This window comes from Mauremys mutica, chromosome 1 (genome assembly GCF_020497125.1).
Source record: "Mauremys mutica isolate MM-2020 ecotype Southern chromosome 1, ASM2049712v1, whole genome shotgun sequence".
Lineage (NCBI taxonomy): Eukaryota > Metazoa > Chordata > Testudines > Geoemydidae > Mauremys > Mauremys mutica.
The window spans coordinates 166376830-166399204 of record NC_059072.1 but is presented as its reverse complement, the minus strand read 5'-3'; the positions used below and the strand labels follow the sequence as shown (position 1 = coordinate 166399204).

At 42.2% G+C, this 22375-nt stretch overlaps 1 protein-coding gene across 13 annotated transcripts in view; it reads left to right on the top strand.

Moving 5' to 3' along the window:
• SENP7 (SUMO specific peptidase 7) overlaps positions 1-22375 on the top strand; it is an 87766-nt gene that overhangs the window by 62998 nt on the left and 2393 nt on the right. For 12 of the 13 annotated variants that reach the window (XM_045001773.1, XM_045001772.1, XM_045001764.1 and 9 more), the window contains 9 exons: positions 616-752; positions 3458-3574; positions 5293-5412; positions 9832-9924; positions 13686-13903; positions 14426-14475; positions 17058-17098; positions 17364-17432; positions 20750-20900. In XM_045001773.1, coding sequence (XP_044857708.1) covers positions 616-752; positions 3458-3574; positions 5293-5412; positions 9832-9924; positions 13686-13903; positions 14426-14475; positions 17058-17098; positions 17364-17432; positions 20750-20900 — 996 coding nt within the window. The remainder of the gene's footprint in view (positions 1-615; positions 753-3457; positions 3575-5292; positions 5413-9831; positions 9925-13685; positions 13904-14425; positions 14476-17057; positions 17099-17363; positions 17433-20749; positions 20901-22375) is intronic. The other variant, XM_045001770.1, reaches the window with a different exon arrangement.

The window sequence follows — 22375 nt, the reverse complement described above, 5'->3', positions numbered from 1 at the left end:
GAAGGGTGGGTTGGTCTGAGTACAAAACTAGAAGTCAAGAGTTCATCTGTTTTGCTCCCTGCTTTTGTGATAGCTTTGTAGCCTTTGCCACGTCACTAAAGGCTTGATATGCCCAATAACTGCAGCTCCCATTGAAGCCAACGGGGTACTCAGCACCTCTGACATTCTAGCCTTATCCTTTCTGCTTCTATTTCTTTTTCAAAAAGGTGGGGATAATACTGCCCAACTCACATGGCTGACTAATGTTTGTAAACCATTTTGAAGAGAAAAGTGCTATATAGGTGTCACCTATTCTTGTTGTCTATATGTGTGCTTTGGCTCATTTACCACTGAACTGGTGGCTCATTTACCGGGTGCATTTACCACTGAACCGCTTATGTTGCATGTAAGTGTTAAATTCTGTTTTTGCTAGCCAGCAGGTAGGTTTTCGCAGGAAAAGAAAGGGGACAAAATACGAAGATTTAATGAATAATGAATTAATTGAATAATAAATGAAGATTTATTATAGATAGCAAAATGTACTTAGGTTTGTTTTACGTCTAGCCTTTGCTGTGTGTTCACTTGTGTATAAAGATGATTTTTTTGTTTAGGTTTTTTTCTTTTTCTCTCCACCAGCAGGAACCAAAAGCAAATGTCACCAAGCCAAGTTATGCTCTGTTGCAGAAGCAAAATGGTGGTTGTTATTCCATTGCTCTGTCATCTAAGTCAGATGATGAGTGGAAAGAAATAAGAGAAACTGGACCAGTTCAGAAGTATGTATGCTTTATTTAAATTATCAGTTAAATAAAAACCCATGATTGCAAATTACATAAGTAAATAGCCGGAATAAATTAATGATTTACTTGATGTTTGTAAATCACTTTGAGATTTTTGGGTGAAAGGTGCTATGAAGTATTTCTACTGTAAGTTAACCAGATCTGCACTTTACTTCAGTCTCTCAGCTGTCATCACCAATGGGAGAGAAGCGGGTCTGTGCTCCATGCATTAAAGTTAAGATCATTTCACTAAAAGTTAATATGTGAAGTAAGGGCTAAATCCTGTCCCAGTAAAACCCCCATTGATTTCAATGGGACCAGGATTTGGCTCTAAATAATGTTCTGTTTCACTGTAAACCACTGTTCCTTCTGTCATGTTTGAGCTATTTAGCTCCCTGAGTGTCTTAAGCCACATTATTTATCACAAGATCTTTTTTGTCAGTCAATACAGCAATTATAAAACAGTATGCAGCAATATATTAGAAGATAACTAGAACCAAGCTCCTACTGTATCTATGTCTGCTCTAAATATTAAATGGCAGATTTTTGTTAATTGCATTTACGGCCCTATGTTTTACACACTGTTGGAATTATTAATATTGATGCAGTTTATTACCATGGCACTAATTCAACCATAAATATCTTTATTAAATCCAAAGGCCAAATGGTATTTATATAATTGCTTTAAACATGCCTAAAAAATCCTAAATAATAAGCAATTTACTACATCCAAATAGTAACAAAACATTCACAGGCATTTAATTAAGATACTTCAATTTGGGCTAACCCTGGGGTGCTTCAACCCATATTGGTTAGCTCAAACTTTGTCAGGCAGATATTAGCAACGAACTTTGAAGAGTTTACGCTTATGCCCTTAACAAACAAGTGATGTCATTGCAAATTATTGGACTTTATCTAAGGCCAGATGAAGTAGTTTCTTACATAACCAATTAATTTATTGCATGTAGAACCCAGTTAACAGTATTTTATTTTGATTTCTTTAGTCCAAACCTTAAATAACATTCAATACTTAAATACTGGTATTTCAAAGGGTTACTATAAGTCTTAACACAACAGCTCTTCTTTTTCATTATTTTATCCTTTTTCTTCACAGGCTTTCAGCCTGTAACTCATGCTAATATCCCAACTCAATTTGAAACCATAGTTCACCTACTTCTAACATGGGCCAGTATTCCTACACACACTCCATTTTAGCTGAAAGTTTAACACTGTTTTGTTTTTGTATGAGAGATTAAGAGTGGAAATGCTCAGTACACAGTTCAAATCAGATAGCATGAGTATTGCCCTGGAATTGAGTTTTTACATTGTAAATGTTAACTGCAGAGCTAAACCTTCAGAGCTAAATGATATCAGTGCTGATTTAAATTACCTGAGAATCTGTCTTGTTGTATCTTTCCCCACTTAATACAGTCAATTATCAAATCTTTTTAACAAATATTTATTTTAAAATAACATCCTTAGGCTATCAGTGTACCATGTCCTTAGGTGGAAGAAATGTAGATCCTCTTATTATTATTATTTATTTATTTGAGAGAGTAATGGCGAAATTGTTGTGTATTTGGTTGTCATGGTTTTTGTTGCTATGGCAACTGAGTTAGATTATATGGGGATAGCCCAGCCAGTTTCGGCCGGTTGGGTGAGCTCTGTGTCTGTAAATAAAATGGTAGTTTTGTTAGCTGTCTGCTGTCTGGCCTCAAGTGATTTCTTCCTAAACCGACTGCCCCCAAGGATATAACAGACATGTTTCAAGTTCAGAACTGTGCTAAGTTACTGACCATGCACTGTACATCTGGGTTAATGGCGAGTTTAGAAAGCCACTGTTCTAATGGCTTTTATAGAAAGCTGCTGAAATCTGAGAAACGTGTATCTGCCTGCCATATGCTTTTACATGGGACACATAAGGGACACGATTTTATAGATGGCTTTGGTTGCATACAAAACCAGAATACCGATACTTCTTTTCCCCTGATTTTTGGAAACTGTCAGTTTCAGTCATTTCTATGTATTATTGACTCAGGTTTTGCAGTGTCACATGTGAAATATTACTGTAGTAGTGCAAATACTCAATTTTACACATGTATGATAGTGTTAGGAACAGACTACCAGTATAATTCCAAGTGTTTAATTAGAGTCACTGTGAAAGTACATAGATTGAGCAAAAGTGTTCTCATTCTTTAGAACATTTCCATGGATGTGGTCATTCTAATGACACATTCCCTATTCCTATTATTTCATCATTCCCTTTCAAAACATGTATTAGTTTAAGTTCTTTGTAATTTTCTGCCAAATGCTGCACACTTTGTACTGATCACAGAAGATCTTGGATGCATATATTGGAATCCATAGCAGTGGTTAATGTGTCCGGCTCGAACAGTGAAGAAAAGGTGGAGATTTGTCAGGTCTTCATTAAGTGTGAACTTCATAGTAGCTGTGTGAAGAGATGGGAGTGAGGATAATTGGACAAGTAGAATCATTTATATCTTAGGAGCATGTCAGTACATCTGCTTGAACTAGCATAAAACAGTCCATAAAGATTTTTGCTTAGATAATGTACATCTATGATTCACCCTCGTATTATTTCATCACCTTCTGAGCCATAATTTCATGGGCATTAGGAATTTTTTGTAAGTGACTTGTTAAACCACAGCTCATCTTGTTATAACATCACTTTTGCTTTCTAGTTTGATTGTTTATCCTCCCCCTCCCACAAAAGGAGGACTGGGTGTCACAAGAGAGGATCTAGAGTGTCTAGAGTATGGAGAATTCCTCAATGATGTCATCATTGACTTCTATCTTAAGTAAGTAATAAAAGGGAGGAATAAGAATCATTTTGATGTTAATCTATTTTTGAATGAAACCTAAAATGGTGATCTCTAAACAGTCTGTGATGATTATAATAGAGCAAAGACTTGGCTTAATTCTAATTTGGCTGTTATTTTTAGCCCAGCTATATTCCCCTGCAGTTAAAGTTGGCTGGATTTCATTCTTCACTTCTCCCCAAAGATACTGTTGTATATTCTAGATAGAGCAGAATAGCTGCAGTGTTTCCACTCCAGAAATGAACGTACACCTCTACCTCAATATAACACTGACCTTGGGAGCCAAAAAATCTTACCGCATTATAGGTGAAACCGTGTTATATTGAACTTGCTTTGATCCACCGGAGTGCACAGCCCTGGCCCCCCCTCCCCCCCCCCCGCCCCCGAGCACTGCTTTACTGCGTTATATCCAAATTCGTGTTATATCGGGTGGCGTTATATCGAGGTAGCGGTGTACTTTAATGGTGAGTGAAGTAGGGTTGCCAGGTGCCTGATTTGCTGCCAGAAAGTCTGGTCGAAAAGGGGATGTGGCACCTCTGGTCAGCACTGCTGACCAGGCCATTAAAAGTCCTGTCAGTGGCACAGCAGGGCATAAGGGCTCCTCATGACTCTTGGAAGCAGCGGCATGTCCCCCTTCCGGCTCCTAGGCATAGGAGCAGCCAGGGGTCTCCGCACGCTGCCTATGCCCCAAGCGTCAGCTCCGCAGCTCCCATTGGCCAGGAATCGTGCCCCCCGCCCCAGCCCTGATCCCTCTCTCACCCTCCAAACCTCTCGGTCCCAGCCCAGAGCACCCTCCTGCACCCCATAGCCCGCACCCCAGCTGGAGGTTCCAGCTTTCAGGAATTGCTAGTGGGAGTGTGGGCTTTTATGCATCCTGCCACCTTTCAGGAGCTGCCTGAAATAGAGCAATACTTTACAAAGCCCACATTGCCTTCTGCCATTTTTTCTGGAGTACCCTGAAGTGCTGACTCAAACCTGAGCAGAATCCTGGTCATCTGCAGAGCATGTTCAAGACTCACCTTTGTTTGTTTTGCGAAAGTCTTGCTGCAGTAACTGTGTAAGCGAGAGCATAGCAATCAACAATTTCTAACCTTGGGGGGGAGAGAGGGAAGCAAAGTGTAGCATCCACGTGAATATTTTGATACATAGGGCTTTGCTGAAGAATAGTATTCTGTGATAAACTAAAAATAAATTCTGCAGCAGGGTACCTGGATTCTGCAGCAGCTTAATTTTAATTTAAAAAACTGAAGGGTTTTACTTAATGAATTAACTATGAAGTTGAATAATAAAGTTGTAATGAATGGGCCAATACATACCTTTAACCTGTTGTTTCATACTCTTTGCAGGCTTGTTTGACAGTTGGTTCATATTTTCAAGCTTATTTTAGTAGAAACTTAATTATTTAAATATGAAAGCATTGATTGTGGAGCTCAAATCTCAGGGAGAGGGTAGGTTCAGTGGAGCTGTGCTCTTAATAACTGTGTTTGGCACTTAGATACTAATATGATAACCATCCATATACAATTAAAATAGGTTAGATAGAAAATTTTGACATGGCTAGCAGCTATGAAGATAACTGATTACAAAATGTAAGATAACCCTGATGTATCTGAATATTTTTATGAAGATTATGTTGTTGAGGGGGGCAGGTAATTTCCACATAAAGTAAAAAGCTGCATTTGTTCTTTCTTTGGTAGATATCTCTTGTTGGAGAAAGCACCAAAGGAGCTTGCTGAGCGGTCGCATATTTTTAGCAGCTTCTTCTATAAGTGCCTGACCAGGACAGGAAAGAACTCTGAAGAAGATCCCAAACTGTCGTAAGTTCACTTGCAGATGCCGTAATGTCACTGTTTACAAGTAAAGGATTTGTTACATTAACAGACCAGTACTGACAGTCATGGTTTTAATTAGAAGGGAGAAGAAACACATTAGTAATATATAATGTTCTCCTGTTATGAATGTTTTCTATGGATCACTCATAATCTTCAATAAAGTGTCCTTTGGCATGTAGTATTCTGAGTGTTCTCAGATCTTCCAGATATGCTGCAAGTCCCAGTTTAGGTTTGCAGTCATAGGATGGTAATGGTGGATTTTATTAAAGTTTGTCTGTGATGGACATTTGATTATAAATACGAACAGTGCTTTCGCTTTCCTCCAGATTATTTTTTCTGAGTCTGGAATATAATATGCCTTCACTTAGTTTGATTACCCCTCTGTTGAAGATTCATACAATTTGGCAGGATGTACCTCAGTTTTTTCATTGTTCTTTTTAAGCATAGCACATATAGCTACTCCCTTTATTTAGTAAGGTCACATGGTAATCACATGGTTTTTTTGCGAGAGAAGATTTCATGTTGTGTAAGGGCAGTTCTCTGATATGGAGTCAGATTCTTTCCTGAGAAGTCAAGTTCTCTGAAATTTGCTGTACCTGGCTGAGGAAATTGCCCTCTTGGTTTATTGAGGATGAAATTTCTCTCTCCTAACATACCCATGCACAAAATAGCCAAGTTGCTGTGTAACTTACTTCCTTTCCAGATCCTAGGGTGACTGGAAGACTGCAGTGTAGTCCCTTCACAGGTACTATTCCTGCCTATGGATTTTAGTAGGACCCCTTCCCACTGCATGCTTCCTGTGCTCATTTTGAGCTACACATTAGTGGATCCTATAGCCCCTCCCCTAATCTGCCCCCAAACCTTCTCTTTACGTTGGTCTGTGCAGAGTCAGCACAGCAATACGCAGGGGGTGCAAAGTTGTTCCTCAGCACTTTGTCCATACCTTTGCACAGACACTGCCACAGTTTAGGTTGTAATACAGATGGCTTCTGGAACAGGGTGTATTTCACTCGGTACGTCTACACTACGGGATTATTCCGATTTTACATAAACCGGTTTAGCAAAACAGATTGTATAAAATTGAGTGCGCGCGGCCACACTAAACACATTAAATCGGTGGTGTGCATCCACGGTCCGAGGCTAGCGTCGACTTCTGGAGCGTTGCGCTGTGGGTAGCTATTCCGTAGCTATCCCATAGTTCCCGCAGCCTCCCCTGCCCCTTGGAATTTCCGGGTTGAGATCCCAGTGCCTGATGGGGCAAAAATCATTGTCGCGGGTGGTTCTGGGTAAATGTCATCAGTCACTCCTTCCTCTGGGAAAGCAACGGCAGACAAGCATTTCGCGGCTTTTTTCCCTGGATTGCCCTGGCAGATGCCATAGCATGGCAATCATGGAGCCTGTTTTGCCTTTTGTGACTGTCACCGTATGTGTACTAGATGCCGCTGACAGAGGCGATTCAGCAGCGCTACACAGCAGCATGCTTTTGCTTTTGCATGACAGCAGAGATGGTTACCAGCCATACTGTACCATCTACCATACCATAAATTGGTAATAAGATGATCATGGTTACCAGTCCTTTTACACTGCACCATTTGCTGCTGTCATAAGTGCCCCTGGCTGAGATCAGCCAGGGGCGCAAAAGCCAAAATTGGGAATGACTCCCTGAGTCAATCCCTCCTTTATGGTATCTAAAAATAGAATCAGTCCTGCCTAGAATATGGGCAAGTGTACTAGAGAACCACTGTATCATAGAACCAGAGAGCACAGCTGCTCTGTGTCAGATCCCGCAGAAATTATGAGCTGTATGCTATTCACAGGGGGTGCTCCTTCAACAACCCCACCTGTTGATTCCGTTCTCCCCCAGCCTTCCCGGGCTACCGTAGCAGTGTCCCCCCACTTGTGTGATGAAGTAATAAAGAATGCAGGAATAAGACACAGTGACTTGTTAGTGAGAAATGAGGGGAAGGCAGCCTCCAGCTGCTATGATAGTCCAGACAGGACAGTAAGGAGTGTGGAGGAGAGGAGCCCAGCATCCCGCTGCTAGTCCAGGGACAATTGAATCTTTTCTTTACACATGAAGGGTGGGGGCTGATGGAGCTCAGCCCCCTGTTGCTATGATGAAGACGGTTACCAGCCATATTGCACCATCTACCAGGAAAAATCAGGAGCTTTTTACACAGGCGCCCATGATTGACCTCACTGAATGCTAGTCGGCATGGTTACCAGTCCTTTTGCACTGCCCCATGTGCCAATAGGCTGATGATGATGATGGATATCAGCCATATTGCACCATCAGCCACCCATGGCGGGGGGGGGAGTAAGGATGTTGGTGTTGACTGCTGCAGCATCGCGTCTATCTGCAGCATTCAGTAAAGATAGGGTGACATGTAAAAGAGTCAAGAGAGGATTGTTTCCCCTTTCACTTCTGGGGGTGGGTGGGGGGGGTGCGTAAATTGCCGAGCTATGCCCTGAACCACCGCGGACACTGTGTTTGACCCTAGAAGCATTTGGAGCTCAGCCAAGAATGCAAATGCTTTTCGGAGACTGCAAGAACTGTGGGATAGCTTGAGTCCTCCAGTCCCCGCTCCAGTCCCCCCTCCATGAGCGTCCATTTGATTCTTTGGCTTTCCGTTACGCTTGTCACGCAGCAGTGCGCTGAGTCCCTGCTATGGCATCTGTGTGGAGATTTTTTAAAAATGATTTTGAATTTCATCTTCTGTCACGGAGCGCTGATAGAACAGATTTGCCTGCCCTTACTGTGATCACATCCGCATGGTCCATGCTGGAGCTCTTTTTTTATTTTGATTTCGGACTGCATCGCCACCCGTGCTGATCGGAGCTCCACGCTGGGCAAACAGGAAATATTCAAAAGTTCGCGGGACTTTTCCTGTCTACCTGGCCACTGCATCCGAGTTCAGATTGCTGTCCAGAGCGGTCAGTGGTGCACTGTGGGATACCACCCGGAGGCCAATACCGTCGATCTGCGGCCACACTAACCCTAATCCAATATGGTAATTCCGATACTAGCGCTACTCCTCTCGTTAGGGAGGAGTACAGAAACCGGTTTAAAGAGCCCTTTATATCGATATAAAGGGCCTCTTAGTGTGGATGGGTGTGGCGTTAAATCGGTTTTACGCTCCTTAAACTGGTTTAAACGCGTAGTGTAGACCAGGCCTCAGTTGACTAATATGTAGCACTTCACAAATCATTCAGTAGTTTTCCCATCATCCCGTGCTAAATTAGAAAACCTGAATTTTTTTTTGACAGTCTCCCTTAAAAATGGAACTCTATTTTTTGACTGTAAATTGGAGAGGAGGTATAGTCCAGTAGTTCAAGCACAGAACCAGGAAAGATCTGTGTTCTATTCCTGGCTCTTCCACAATGTGTGAACTTGGGCAAGGAACTTGCATTCTGTTGCTTAGATTTTCGCCTCTATAAAATGGAGTTAGTCAATAATACTGGTCTTCAAAAGGGGTGTTGTGAAGTTTAGTTCATGGATGTTTGTTTGTAAATCATTAAAGATCCTTGGTTAGAAATTGTTACAGAAGCCCATAATATCACCATCTTCCGTGGGCAATTGCTTGGTGCAGGAGTTAGTGGATGAGGTTCTATTGCCTGTGTTATGCGGGAGGTCAGATTAGAAGATCATAAAGGTCCTTTCTGGCCTTAAAATCTATGGATAACCTAGCTCAAATAAGTTGAACTGAAAAGACTCAGAAAATTACTCAGTATACAGATCAGTCCACCTGTTCTGTAAGTGACTTCTCATAGATTCTTGATGAGGTGTTTTGCCAGCCTCTGCATCTCCGCTCTCTAACTGCTCTTGAGATTTTTTTAAAAAATGGACTTGTTTAAGGTGGGAAGCGGTCGAGTTTATTGGAGAGCTAATTTCCAGCCTGCCACTTTTGAGGGCACATTAATAATGTTCAGTGCATTTAAATACATTCCCTTTAAAGATGTTTAAATTGGCAGAGCCCTTCTTTTCGGACACAGAAAAAGTAATTATTCCAAAATATTTGCTTTGATTTGGTTTTAAGTTAACACAGCTGTATTGCCAACCCTAAGCATTCAGAAATCATGAGTCTGGCCCCAAAAATCATGACACTTAAAAAAGATATTAAGGGTTCATTTTATTTACATTGTGGGTTTTGACCTTGAGCATACAGTAAGGGTGGGAGATCACATGTTCAAAATTTTCTCCGCAACAGGGAAGTCTGGGAACATTTTTTCAATGTCAGCTGAGAGTCTCACATAATTGCATGACTCCAGTACCTGTGGATTTATGAGGAACACCACGTATTGCAAAACTTGCGATCAGTGTTGCCAATGTTCATTAACTTAAGTCCTTCAGGAGAAAAACCCAAAGAAACAAACCAACGGTAATTGTTGTTTTTGTATTCACAGAGTGGCACAAAGAAGACATAAAAGAGTAAGAACGTGGACTCGACATATAAACATCTTTAATAAAGATTATATCTTTGTGCCTGTTAATGAGGAGTAAGTATGACACACACACTTTTGAAACAGTTTTTTGTGGGGCCATTTTCTGAATCTTAAAATTTCAAAGATTTGAAATTTATTCTTGAAGGGAGCACTGAAATATCCATGGTCCAATATTTTATGATCCACCAGCAATAGAAATAAGTGCCACTAGAAAGTTAGGGATTCCTGATCCTAGATAGATTTAAAGCACTAAACACCATACAGTCTATCTAGATCAGGGGTGGGCAAACTTTTTGGCCTGAGGGCCACTTGGGGAATAGAAATTGTATGGTGGGTCATGAATGCTCACAAAGTTGGCATGAAGGAGGGGGTGAGGGCTCTAGGGTGGGGCTGAGGTTGAGAGGTTTGTGGTGCAAGAGGGTGCTCTGGCTGGGATCAAGGAGTTTGGGGAGCGGGAGGGGGATTAGGGCTGGGGCACAGTGTTCGGGTGTGGGGAGAGGCTCAGGAGTACAGGCTCCAAGTGGCGCTTACCTGAAGCAGCTCCCAGAAGCAGTGGCATGTCCCTTTTCCGGCTCCTACATGGAGGTGTGGCCAGGTGGCTCTTCACGCTGCCACATCCACAGGCACCGCCTGTGCAGCTCCCATTGCAGTGCCGGAGGTGGCCACTGGAGTGCGTAGGAGCTGGAGGAGTCCATGCTGCGGCTTCTGGGAGCCGTGTGGAGTGGCCCCTGACCCTGTGCCCCAGCTAGAGCACTGGAGTGGGGTCGAGCCACGTGGTGAGGCCCACCACCCAGGACCCTGGTTGGAGAGCCAGAATGGCCCCTGACCCAGCACCCCAGCTGGAGCGCCAGAGTGGGGCCGAGCTGCATGGTGCAGCCCCCGACCCAGCGCCCTGGCTGGAGCACCGGAGCAGGGCAAGTCCAGATCCCGCTCCCCAGCGGGAGCTCATGAGCCACCTTAAAACGACTCTGGCCCATGGGCCGTAGTTTGCCCACCCCAATCTAGATGTCGAGCCCACATTTCCGGTGGTGTAACAGATTAGTCTCTAACTCTACCAATTTAGAAGATTGAATAAAATGTCATAATTGAAGTGGGGTAGTAATCTAAACAGTAATCTAAATAGTTTTAGGGTGTGCTCTCATTATGTACCAGGGTTAGAAATGCTTTGGTTGATCAGTACAAACACTCCCAGGATTCTTGTTGGTCAGCAAGAAAATAATTACATAGAGTCTGAGTTTAAAAGTAAAATAAAGAGCAATCCTATTCGTTGTGCAGAAAATATAATTAGTTAAAATAAAGTTCTCCAAATTTTGCATCTCATGTGCATCTGGTTTGAAGAAAGATATTTCCTTGCCTCCAGTAAGCTTTGCTTTGTCGGTCTTTATTGTAGAAAGGGTTTTATTCTTAGGCGGGTTTTTTTTTAGTTGACATTATATACCCTATGAACTTGGGTACTTTCCTGTAAGCAGTCCCCTGTAGAACAATACATAGTACTGCAGTACCAGAATCAATATATGGGCCTGATTCTACACTGCCCCGCACCATGGAGATCCCATTGAACTTGATAAGTGACGTCAGTGGAAGTTATGTATACAAAAGAGCAGCTGCAGAGTGAGGTCATCTAAATGTGTTCAGGTTGGTGGAATATATTGTGGACTATATCCATGTTTTCATACCTGGCACTGATAATTTGATTAGGGGATCCTTGAGGTTTTTGTTTTGGTTGTTTGTTTTATTTTGTTTGCAGGGAGTGTGTGTTGAGAACCAGATAGGAGAAGTACTTGAGAACCAGGAAAGTGAGAATTATCTTTGCAACAGTGTCCTGCTGCAGAGGCGAAAATGAGTATGTTTTTAGGCTGGGTTATTGCTGGGTTATTGCTTTCATAGTATCTGAGACATGTTTCCCTATAGCTTCTTGATTCTGCATCTTCTGAGCCCAATCTTGAGCTGCTGGGCTCTGCTTGTTCTTTTAAAAATTGACAGGGGGGTAATGGAAGATGAGCTTCTTCATGAATCAGAAGTGTCTTTAGGATGGTTGGGTTCTACAAAACTATCACCTCTGGGACTAGCAGGGAGAGCAAAATGAGGGGGAAAAAATGCAGGCAGGCAGATGTTTGTTGATTTTAAGAAAGGGTATGGGCTAGATTGTGGCTCAGTCTAATGCAGCTGCAGAAAGGATTGAAAGGGTGTAAACTCCTCCCATTCTCCCCCCGCCCCCATGTGACTGCACAGTGTTCGGGTGTGGGGAGAGGCTCAGGAGTACAGGCTCCAAGTGGCGCTTACCTGAAGCAGCTCCCAGAAGCAGTGGCATGTCCCTTTTCCGGCTCCTACACGGAGGTGTAGCCAGGTGGCTCTTCACGCTGCCACATCCACAGGCACCGCCCGTGCAGCTCCCATTGGAGTGCCGGAGGTGGCCACTGGAGTGCGTAGGAGCTGGAGGAGTCCATGCTGCGGCTTCTGGGAGCCGTGTGGAGTGGCCCCTGACCCTGTGCCCCAGCTAGAGCACTGGAGTGGGGTCGAGCCACGTGGTGAGGCCCACCACCCAGGACCCTGGTTGGAGAGCCAGAATGGCCCCTGACCCAGCACCCCGGCTGGAGCGCCAGAGTGGGGCCGAGCTGCATGGTGCAGCCCCCGACCCAGCGCCCTGGCTGGAGCACCGGAGCAGGGCAAGTCCAGATCCCACTCCCCAGCGGGAGCTCACGGGCCACCTTAAAACGACTCTGGCCCATGGGCCGTAGTTTGCCCACCCCAATCTAGATGTCGAGCCCACATTTCCGGTGGTGTAACAGATTAGTCTCTAACTCTACCAATTTAGAAGATTGAATAAAATGTCATAATTGAAGTGGCGTAGTAATCTAAATAGTTTTAGGGTGTGCTCTCATTATGTACCAGGGTTAGAAATGCTTTGGTTGATCAGTACAAACACTCCCAGGATTGTTAAGCCTTTCCACGTACAGATACTGGCTTGTTGTTCAGCAAGAAAATAATTACATAGAGTCTGAGTTTAAAAGTAAAATAAAGAGCAATCCTATTCGTTGTGCAGAAAATATAATTAGTTAAAATAAAGTTATCCAAATTTTGCATCTCATGTGCATCTGGTTTGAAGAAAGATATTTCCTTGCCTCCAGTAAGCTTTGCTTTGTCGGTCTTTATTGTAGAAAGGGTTTTATTCTTAGGCGGTTTTTTTTTTAGTTGACATTATATACCCTATGAACTTGGGTACTTTCCTGTAAGCAGTCCCCTGTAGAACAATACATAGTACTGCAGTACCGGAATCAATATATGGGCCTGATTCTACACTGCCCCGCACCATGGAGATCCCATTGAACTTGATAAGTGACGTCAGTGGAAGTTATGTATACAAAAGAGCAGCTGCAGAGTGAGGTCATCTAAATGTGTTCAGGTTGGTGGAATATATTGTGGACTATATCCATGTTTTCATACCTGGCACTGATAATTTGATTAGGGGATCCTTGAGGTTTTTGTTTTGGTTGTTTGTTTTATTTTGTTTGCAGGGAGTGTGTGTTGAGAACCAGATAGGAGAAGTACTTGAGAACCAGGAAAGTGAGAATTATCTTTGCAACAGTGTCCTGCTGCAGAGGCGAAAATGAGTAGGAGGATATGTGTATCATTGTGCTCTTCTAAATGAGCATCATAAAGGTCAGAACTCAGAGACACTACAGTGGAGCAACAATGCATTAGTTCTATTAGCTCACTAGTACCAAAGGCTTTCCACAGTTTTTAAAGGACTCTTGAATACTGAATTGCTGACCTCTTTTTATTTTTTTTTATTTTTCCTCTCATCCCTATGGCAGGTCTCACTGGTACATTGCAGTTATTTGCTTTCCTTGGTTAGAAGAAGTGGTATATGAGGACTGTCCAAATCAGGGGTCACTGCAGTCCCAGACTCGGCAATCCCCACTTCAGGCCGAAAAGAAGAGAGAAACAGTTAGAGCCAACACAGTGCTGGTCTTCAATGATAACTGGAAGAATAAAGAAGAACTGGATGTAAAGAGCAATCTGCACTCAGAAGGTAGTGGAGTTTTTTAAGAGAAAATAATGGAAAACAGTTAGCTTCAGTAATACCTGAATGCTTTAATGAGGCACTTATCAAAGAAAACTGAATCCTTTGCAAGACTGATGTAGTGGATTTTTAGGTTACCATATATAGTAAAATTTCCTGATATATTAGGGGCTGTATTGAGTTCTTGATGCCTGTGTGCAACTTTCTTAGACATGAATGGAAGTGGCATGTGCAGATCCAGCGCATGATATAGTCCTAAGTGAGGTTTCCATACTAGGATCCTGGTCAAACTCCAATCAGAGTCAATGAAAAATCTCTCATTGATTTCAGTGCGAGTTGGATCAGAACCCTAGTGAAGTCCTTCAGCAATATTCAGCCATTCAGACATGCTTGTACCAAAGGGAACTAAAGCTAGCTTATGCTCATGCCGTCTTCTTTACAATGCAGATAGAGCCATTGATCAAGAGATGCAAATATTTCAGCCAACAAATAGAAAAAAATTCTTGTTTTCAATTTACTGTCTCACACTAGGTAAAGATCATCATGCTTCGTCTCCAAACTTGGAGTCAAATCATTATGAAGTAAGTACTTTTTTGTACCGATAAGGAAGAAACTGTGAAGTCTTTAGTGGCAATCTGACACTGTCAGATTGCCACTAAATCTGCTTAATGTCCCTTTAGGTAAACAATAACAAGTAGCAGTGTATGTTGACTGTATTGGACAAGGACATGCTTGGGTTTTATTTTTGCTTTGCATAACTAGACTACTTGAATGTCACTGCTTTAAAATAAAATTACATTTTTGTAAAATTGACCTGACCCCTACGATCCTACTTCATATTTGCCATCAGGCTCTTCATTAGCAAAGTAGGTTGACTTCCAAGTGAAGTAAATTACATGTGAGGAGGGTACTAATTTCCATTAATGTATTTAACAGCTCAACCGTGTAAAATTTTACTCTCACAGAGCAAGTTTTTTTTTAACATTGAATAAAATATAATGATTTGTTTCATTATCAATGTCTAGCGAAGAGCAAAGGAGTATGTGTTCTATCTGGGCTGGTAAATTTGCACGACTGTTTTGCAAGGTTTACAATCTGTATCTGAACCAGTTATGTTTTTAGGCTGGGTTATTGCTTTCATAGTATCTGAGACATGTTTCCCTATAGCTTCTTGATTCTGCATCTTCTGAGCCCAATCTTGAGCTGCTGGGCTCTGCTTGTTCTTTTAAAAATTGACAGGGGGGTAATGGAAGATGAGCTTCTTCATGAATCAGAAGTGTCTTTAGGATGGTTGGGTTCTACAAAACTATCACCTCTGGGACTAGCAGGGAGAGCAAAATGAGGGGGGAAAAATGCAGGCAGGCAGATGTTTGTTGATTTTAAGAAAGGGTATGGGCTAGATTGTGGCTCAGTCTAATGCAGCTGCAGAAAGGATTGAAAGGGTGTAAACTCCTCCCATTCTCCCCCCGCCCCCATGTGACTGCATAGGACTTGGTCAGAACTAGAGTCTGGGCACAAGATGGAAAGCAGAGGCTGAGCGCCTGGTACTCCCTCTTGAAAGTAAGTGGATGAAAAGGGGAAGGGAGTAGGAGTCATGTCTGTGTACCTCCCCCAGGCACCAGCCAATAGAACTGGTTGGATGCAAGGGACGGTAATATAATGTATGGCTAGTAATGGTCTGATGCAGTATAGTCTCCCAAACCTGAAACAGGAGCTCTGGAGAAATGACCCAGAGAGGCGCGTCTGAGTCACGGTTCTTTCCACAGTTTCTTCTGGGCCATTCACTCCCTCTTTGAGAGTAAACTCTCCATCTAACCCTTAGTGCTTCTTCAAGTGATGGTCCCTCTGTATATTCCACATATGAGTGTACATGTGCACCATGCACCTGAGTCCAGAAAATTTTAGTAAGCAGTGTCCGTTGGTCTGCACACATCCAGTGGAATTCCTTGTGCTCTGAACCAAGGGTGTAAAGGCCAGTGAGGACTGATGCCTCTCCAGTTCTTTCTTTCTGCTGCATGGCTTGAGTCAGAATCCCACGTCTGCTTCGACCTTCCTCTTCTGTAAACCTGTGAATACAATTTGTAAATTGTTTAATGGCCTAATATTTTAGTGTTTTTATAGTTAGTTTAGTTACTTCCCACCCCAGTGAGCTTCTTCCTACAAAGAGGGACTATGCCAAGAATTTCTGGGTTCAAGAACTGTCTCTCCTATCCACAGCCACAAGCTCTGCCTCATATCACCATCAAGTGCAGCATCTGCCTCTCTGCTCCTCCCTGAACTCGGGAGGAATGAATTTGCCATTTGCGGAGGTACTTACCTGTAGCTGAAAGTTCTTTGAGATGCGTGGTCCCTATTTGTATTCCACTACTGCCCTTCATTCCTGCTGCTATAGACCATCTCTAGATTCATGGTAAGAAAAAGAGCTGGAGAGGCATCGGTCCACGCTGTCCTTTATGCCCTCGGCTCAGAACATGAGGAGTTCCACTACGTAGGTGCAGACCAAAGGATACTGCTTACTAAAAATGTCCATATGTAGAATACAGATAGGGACCACACATCTCGAAGAACCTCCAGTTACAGATAAGTAACCTCCAGTTCTTGTTGGTGGCAGTTAGAGTAGAAAATATTTAAAAAGGAAGTAGTTACCTTGAAAATCTCACTAATTTGAAAAAGATTTCCCTGTTATAGTACCTAAAATTAGTAGAAAAGAAGTTAGTGAAAAAAAAGTTTCTCTAAAGTTTCTCTTTTTTTCAGTGTTTACTTTGTACATTTGACAGCACTTTGTGGGGTTTTATTGATTCCCCAGTATACTACTTAGCTAGTCAATTTCTCTCTTTATGAAATGATCGCTGTAAACATCAACAGGGGAGCAGCAAAAACATTGGTGTTTTTTAAAAAAAAGGATTTTTTTTAAAAACAAGAAATATTATTTGAGTCCTCTGTTAGAAATTTATCATTTCAAAGTTCATGTTGAAGTCGCTTGTTGGTTTATCTCTCAGCGAAATGCATTAATATTTGATTGCTTTGAATATATCATAGTTTCAGTTTCTTGATCACTTTGTTACATATTAATTTATCCCATCAGATGTCACCTAATAAAAATATAAAGTCATTTTATGCTTTTTCTGGATACAGCTTGTAAAATGTATTTTATGTTTTTCAGAGCTCTTTAAGTAATTGCAAATTAAAGAAAGTTTGTAAAAGGTAGGTTTATGCTTTCATAATAATGTCACAACACTTTAAGTTTCCATATTCAGCAATTTGGCAGCAACACTGAGCACTTGATTCAGCTTTACACATAATAAGGGTTACTTTTAAAGGTGCTTTGTTCAGGTTTCCCCATTGATTCCTTGACTTTTCTACTCATATTACCACTGAAATTAAGTCACAAAATAAAAACCTCTTTTTGGCACTCAACTAATATGCCTAATGAAAGATTACGCTGATTTTTGTTTTTGCTGTCAAACAGGCCTTGTATACTCATCTTGGATTCTTTGAAAGCAGGTTCTCTGCAGAACACAGTTCAAATCTTGAGAGAGTAAGTAACAGTTTTATTCTCGTGTTAGACAGGGACATTATCAAAGCAGATTTTAGACCCAAAATGTATGACTTACATTCTTTCAAAAAAATGTGCCAAACCTAAGAAAAGTGTCCAGGTTTTATTTAAAAACAAAACAGCCTGCAATGCAAACGTCTGTTGTTCAGTTGTAAACATCTCTCTGCAGGATTGACACAATTACAGGCCTGCTTCAATATCCTAACTAAATATAGTGCAAAAAGGGAAAAAAGTGAGAGGTATGCTAGACTTTAATAAATAAATAAATAAATCTTCATTTCAGTTATCCAAGGTGGTGTTGTGTAATTCTTTTAAACCTGAAAGTGTTCTTTCTGAATGGCCAGTTTTCAAAGAGTAGCCTTCAGTTTTGTGAGTGTACAATTACAACATTTCAATAGCATGCAGTTACTGCATTTTTGCAGACAGATTAAATATGAAACCTGATTGAAGGTGGCTAAAAATTTGGTATTACTATTTTAGTCAGATTAAAATATTAGTAGCTGTCTTCTAAAGCAAGAATAAGAACAAAGAATAAGAATAAATGGTGAAATGTTGTATGCAAACTCAGTGCCCATATATAAAAGTACTTAGGGGAAATATAAATGTATACAATTTTAAAATGATCATATTCTCAAGTTGTTGTCTTGAGTTGGAGTAGTAACTTGAGCTCAGTGAGAACAAAAGCACTTATTGTAATTATCTGTATGGAAGAAAACTTGATGAAGAATCCTTGGTGTCGCCCTTTCAACCCCAAGCATTGCAACGTCATTCTTTGAGTATCAGAGGGGCAGCCGTGTTAGTCTGGATCTGTAAAAGCAGTAAAGAGTCTTGTGGCACCTTTATAGACTAACAGACGCTTTGGAGCATGAGCTTTCGTGGGTGAATACCCACTTCGTCGGATGCACGTCACATGCATCTGACGAAGTGGGTATTCACCCACGAAGGCTCATGCTCCAAAGCGTCTGTTAGTCTATAAGGTGCCACAAGACGCTTTGATTCTTTGAGTAGTGTTGCATAGAGCAAATGACTTTAACATAGCATACAACAAAATCTTTTTTGAATCAGTGCCCTATTACAATATTAAGTACTTGGGGCCAACTGGAATGTGGTTCTTGTTTTTTATTGTGTTTAATGAAAAGAGCAAAATGCAGAAGATCTAATAAAAATGGTCAGTGATGGAGACTCCATCATGACCCCTGGTAAATTGTTCGGGTGGTTAAAAACAGTAATTAATTGTTGCAACAATTTACGAAGTGTTGTGGTGGATTCTCCATCACTGACCCTTTATAAATCAAGATTGGATGTTTTCTTTAGGCATTATTTTGGGGTAGTTTTACGGCCTGCCGTACACAGGTGGTCAGACTAGATGATCACAATGGTCCTTCTGGCCTTGGGAAGGTACAAATCTGAGAATAGCATACAGAGAACATCCACCATGTGTAAATCTATCCCTGGTTACACAGTGTGTTCAGAGCACTCCAAGGTCCGTGAATTTTGCAACACTATCTTCTCGGTCTTCTCCCTGTCCTGGGACATGCAGAGGGCTGTGCAGAGAGTTCTGCCTAGGTCCAGGGATCTGTGTGTGTGGAGGGAGAAGGTGGTGTAGCAAATATCCTCCTACAATCCTGTCAGACTCCTGTTCAGGAATAAGTCTGGCAGTGTAGCTCCCTTTGTGCATGGAATTTTCCTGTTCAAGGAAGTCCAAGGGTTGCTTGCTGCTGACAGGACAAATCTTCTAAGTATGTTTCTACTGGAGCATAGAGACAGTAAGCCAGAGGAGGGCTGCAGGGGACCAGGAAGTAGGTTTAGTGCTGTGATTCTCAAACTTTTGTACTGGTGACCCCTTCCACACAGCAAGCCTCTGAGTGCAATCCCCCCCTTATAAATTAAAAACACTTGTTTATATATTTAACACCATTATAAATGCTGGAGGCAAAGCAGGGTTTGGGTTGGAGGCTGACGGCTCATGACCCCCCATGTAATAACCTCATGACCCCTGAGGGGTCCCGACCCCCCAGTTTGAGAACCCCTGGTTTAGTGCAAGAGGTCTCCTATGGAGTCTGGCATCTGTGAGGTTTGGGAGCTGCATCCCTGGCTTCTTCCAGTCAGGGGAGGCAAAGCTCCTCACATTCACACCCAATGTTAGAATTTGGAGGAATCTCCAATAGGGGAACCTGGTGAAGTTCTCTTTCTACAGATTTCCCCTCTCTTCCCCCTCACTTTTTCTAACGGGTTTTCCCATAGGAGAGGGCAGTCGTGCCCATGGTAAATTAACTCTAAACTGAATGAAAATATGAGCGCACAGATCTTTGTGTTAACTAGGGAATGGGCTTCATTTGAACTCTGAAGCCCTTACATTTAGTTGGGTGTGTACCTTGCACTTCTCAGTGGTCTACCTTTTCAGGAGCAGTATGGGTGTTGGGTGTTCATTTCTGAGAGGCCTCAGAAGCATTGAATGCTTGCAGCTCTAACTGAAGTCCAGCAAAAGCTGTTGGTAGTTGGTACTTCTGAAAATCAGACCCAGCATGTCTCAAGGAATCCAAAATTAGTGGGCAGTTTTGAACATTTGGCTCAATCTGTAGCTGTTGCAGTCAGAGGGCAATAGGGGAGCCTTCCGGTGGCTAATCAAACACCTGTAAATTCCAGTGAATGGTAAGAGCAGTCCCTGAAGCCCAATGAATGCCTGGCATCATCATGTTACAAAGGTGGTTCCTGAAGACTGTCATTTAGTCTTTACCATAGATAGGGTACGCTGTCGAGTTGAAATTGCTGTGATCTAATTGCAAGTAGTTCAGTTTGTTCCTAATTGAAATTCTGACGTTAGTTTTATGGTTTGCTTAGCATGAACAAGATGCTTTTTATTTATTTTTGTGTGTGTGAATCATTGACAACATGAACCGAATTCACAAACTTTACACCCTGCATAATAATCATGCAGGATAACTGTAGCTTCTTCAAGTGTTCAAGTTTAAGAAGTGCTGTTGCGTCTTTCTGACGGCTGGAGGAAACCCTGCACAGACGGCTCGTCAGAATTACCTTCCCATTAAAATTTATCTTGGCTATCTCATGCATGATGTAATTTATTTGGTATGGATATATACGTGTGGGTATAACACAGTACTGAACCATGGAATTATCTGTACATTTTCAAATGAGTTTTTGTGAGAGGTTGTGGAAGCAAGTTGGTTAGAAAATGGTGGTGTTTACTCAGTACCGTCCTAAAACAGGCAATACCCCAAAAAAGGGGAGCGTTTAGGAGGCCACGTCTTGAGTATTTAACTTACTCTGTTTTATTTCAGGTACCTGGAAATAGAGTGGGAAGCTAAACGAAAAACACACCGAGAATTCAGCAAATCAACGATGATGGATTTCTGTCCCAGAGTCCCGAAACAGGATAACAGCAGTGATTGTGGGGTATATTTACTGCAGTATGTGGAAACCTTCTTCCAGGTACAGTATAGAAATATTACAAATGTCTGCTTATAACCTTCTTCTGGGTGAAATCCTCAAATCTCTCTGAACGCCTAATGGTGAGGCATAATATATTGTTCCACTTGAGGAAGGGGAGAGAAGATCTACCCTTAACCTGGGGGCAGGACTGCAGGGCAGCCCCCTCTGGTTTCCTTTGCAGCTGGAGTATAGGCAACTGCCCTTCTATCTCCCTTGTGTAGAGTTTTCTGGCCACTTGATCCAGTGTGGCTTCTACCCTCAGACTGTCAACGTTGCTGGTGTATTTGACGTCTGTGCAGAGCATGCTTTTTTGGCATGTGGGGGCAGGGGAAGAGGGAACCCTTGCATATTTGTACTGCCCCTTTTCTACATCCCTGAATCAAAGTCCTGTGCATGGACAGATTTGTGTGGGTCCTCAGCCCCTGGGCAAATTTCTCTGTGCAGAAGAGCATGATAAGCTCCTACATAGATGTGAGCCAAAGTTCAGCACTGATCTTTCTGAACAGCTCACTTTCTAGCCACTTGGTGAGGTACTCTGATTCTTACCTTTTCTCTTCATTATAACGTAATGTTTAGATTTCACATTTTTCTTCCTCTGAATGATTAAATGTGTGATCATTTAAATAAGTAATTCAAAGAAGTTGATTTAAAAAAATCTCATATCTGCCCACAGGCTGGGCTTGTGGAAGCTGATTTGTGGCATCCAAGCATCTGGTTTACTTAGGACAAGCACATTCTCTGCCCCCACCTCCATTCTCCTTCTCCACCAGCATAATGTGGTATAGAGGTCCCAGTGCCAGAGCAAGTATTCTGTCCCAGCCATCTTGTCTGATGCCACAGGGAAAGAGCTCCTGGCTTAACCTGCAATCTTCCCCTCTGGTGTCCTGCTGAACCCTGTAAAGGCATTCTTCATGCTTGTCATTTCTTCACCAGCAGACAATCTGGCAGGGGAGATAGGTGGGACTGTTATTCTGTTAGAAGACTTCATCCTGCAACATACAATTTTCAGGGCCACGTGTGACTAATTAGCTAGTGTGCATAATAGTGCACATGTGTGCTTTCTCTCGCCCCCAGTGTCACACTTTTTTCCCCTCCTATCCTGCTATCTTCCCCCTCCTTGCTAATTGCAGAATGTTGTTTCCTCCCTCTCCATGCATTACGATACATTCCCAAAGGGCCATGGTTCTACAGATGCTATCCTTTCAGATGGAACGTCCTCCCTTTCTCTGCCTATGGGAGTGTTGGGCACAAGAGATGTCAGAATGTATCTCCCAAAACTGACCCTTTAAAGGGGTCTCATCCAGTTTCCTGAGGCAAACTGCTAAGTTGTGTAGCTTATGCCTTATTGTACATTTCCAGTCTTTAACATTGTACAGCGTGTAAGCTAGGATAGTGCTGTCCAGTCTCAGCAATAGTGTGCATGGAAGTCTAGTGAAAAAGCTGCAAGTTGCAAAGATATCTTTTAAAAAGTACTT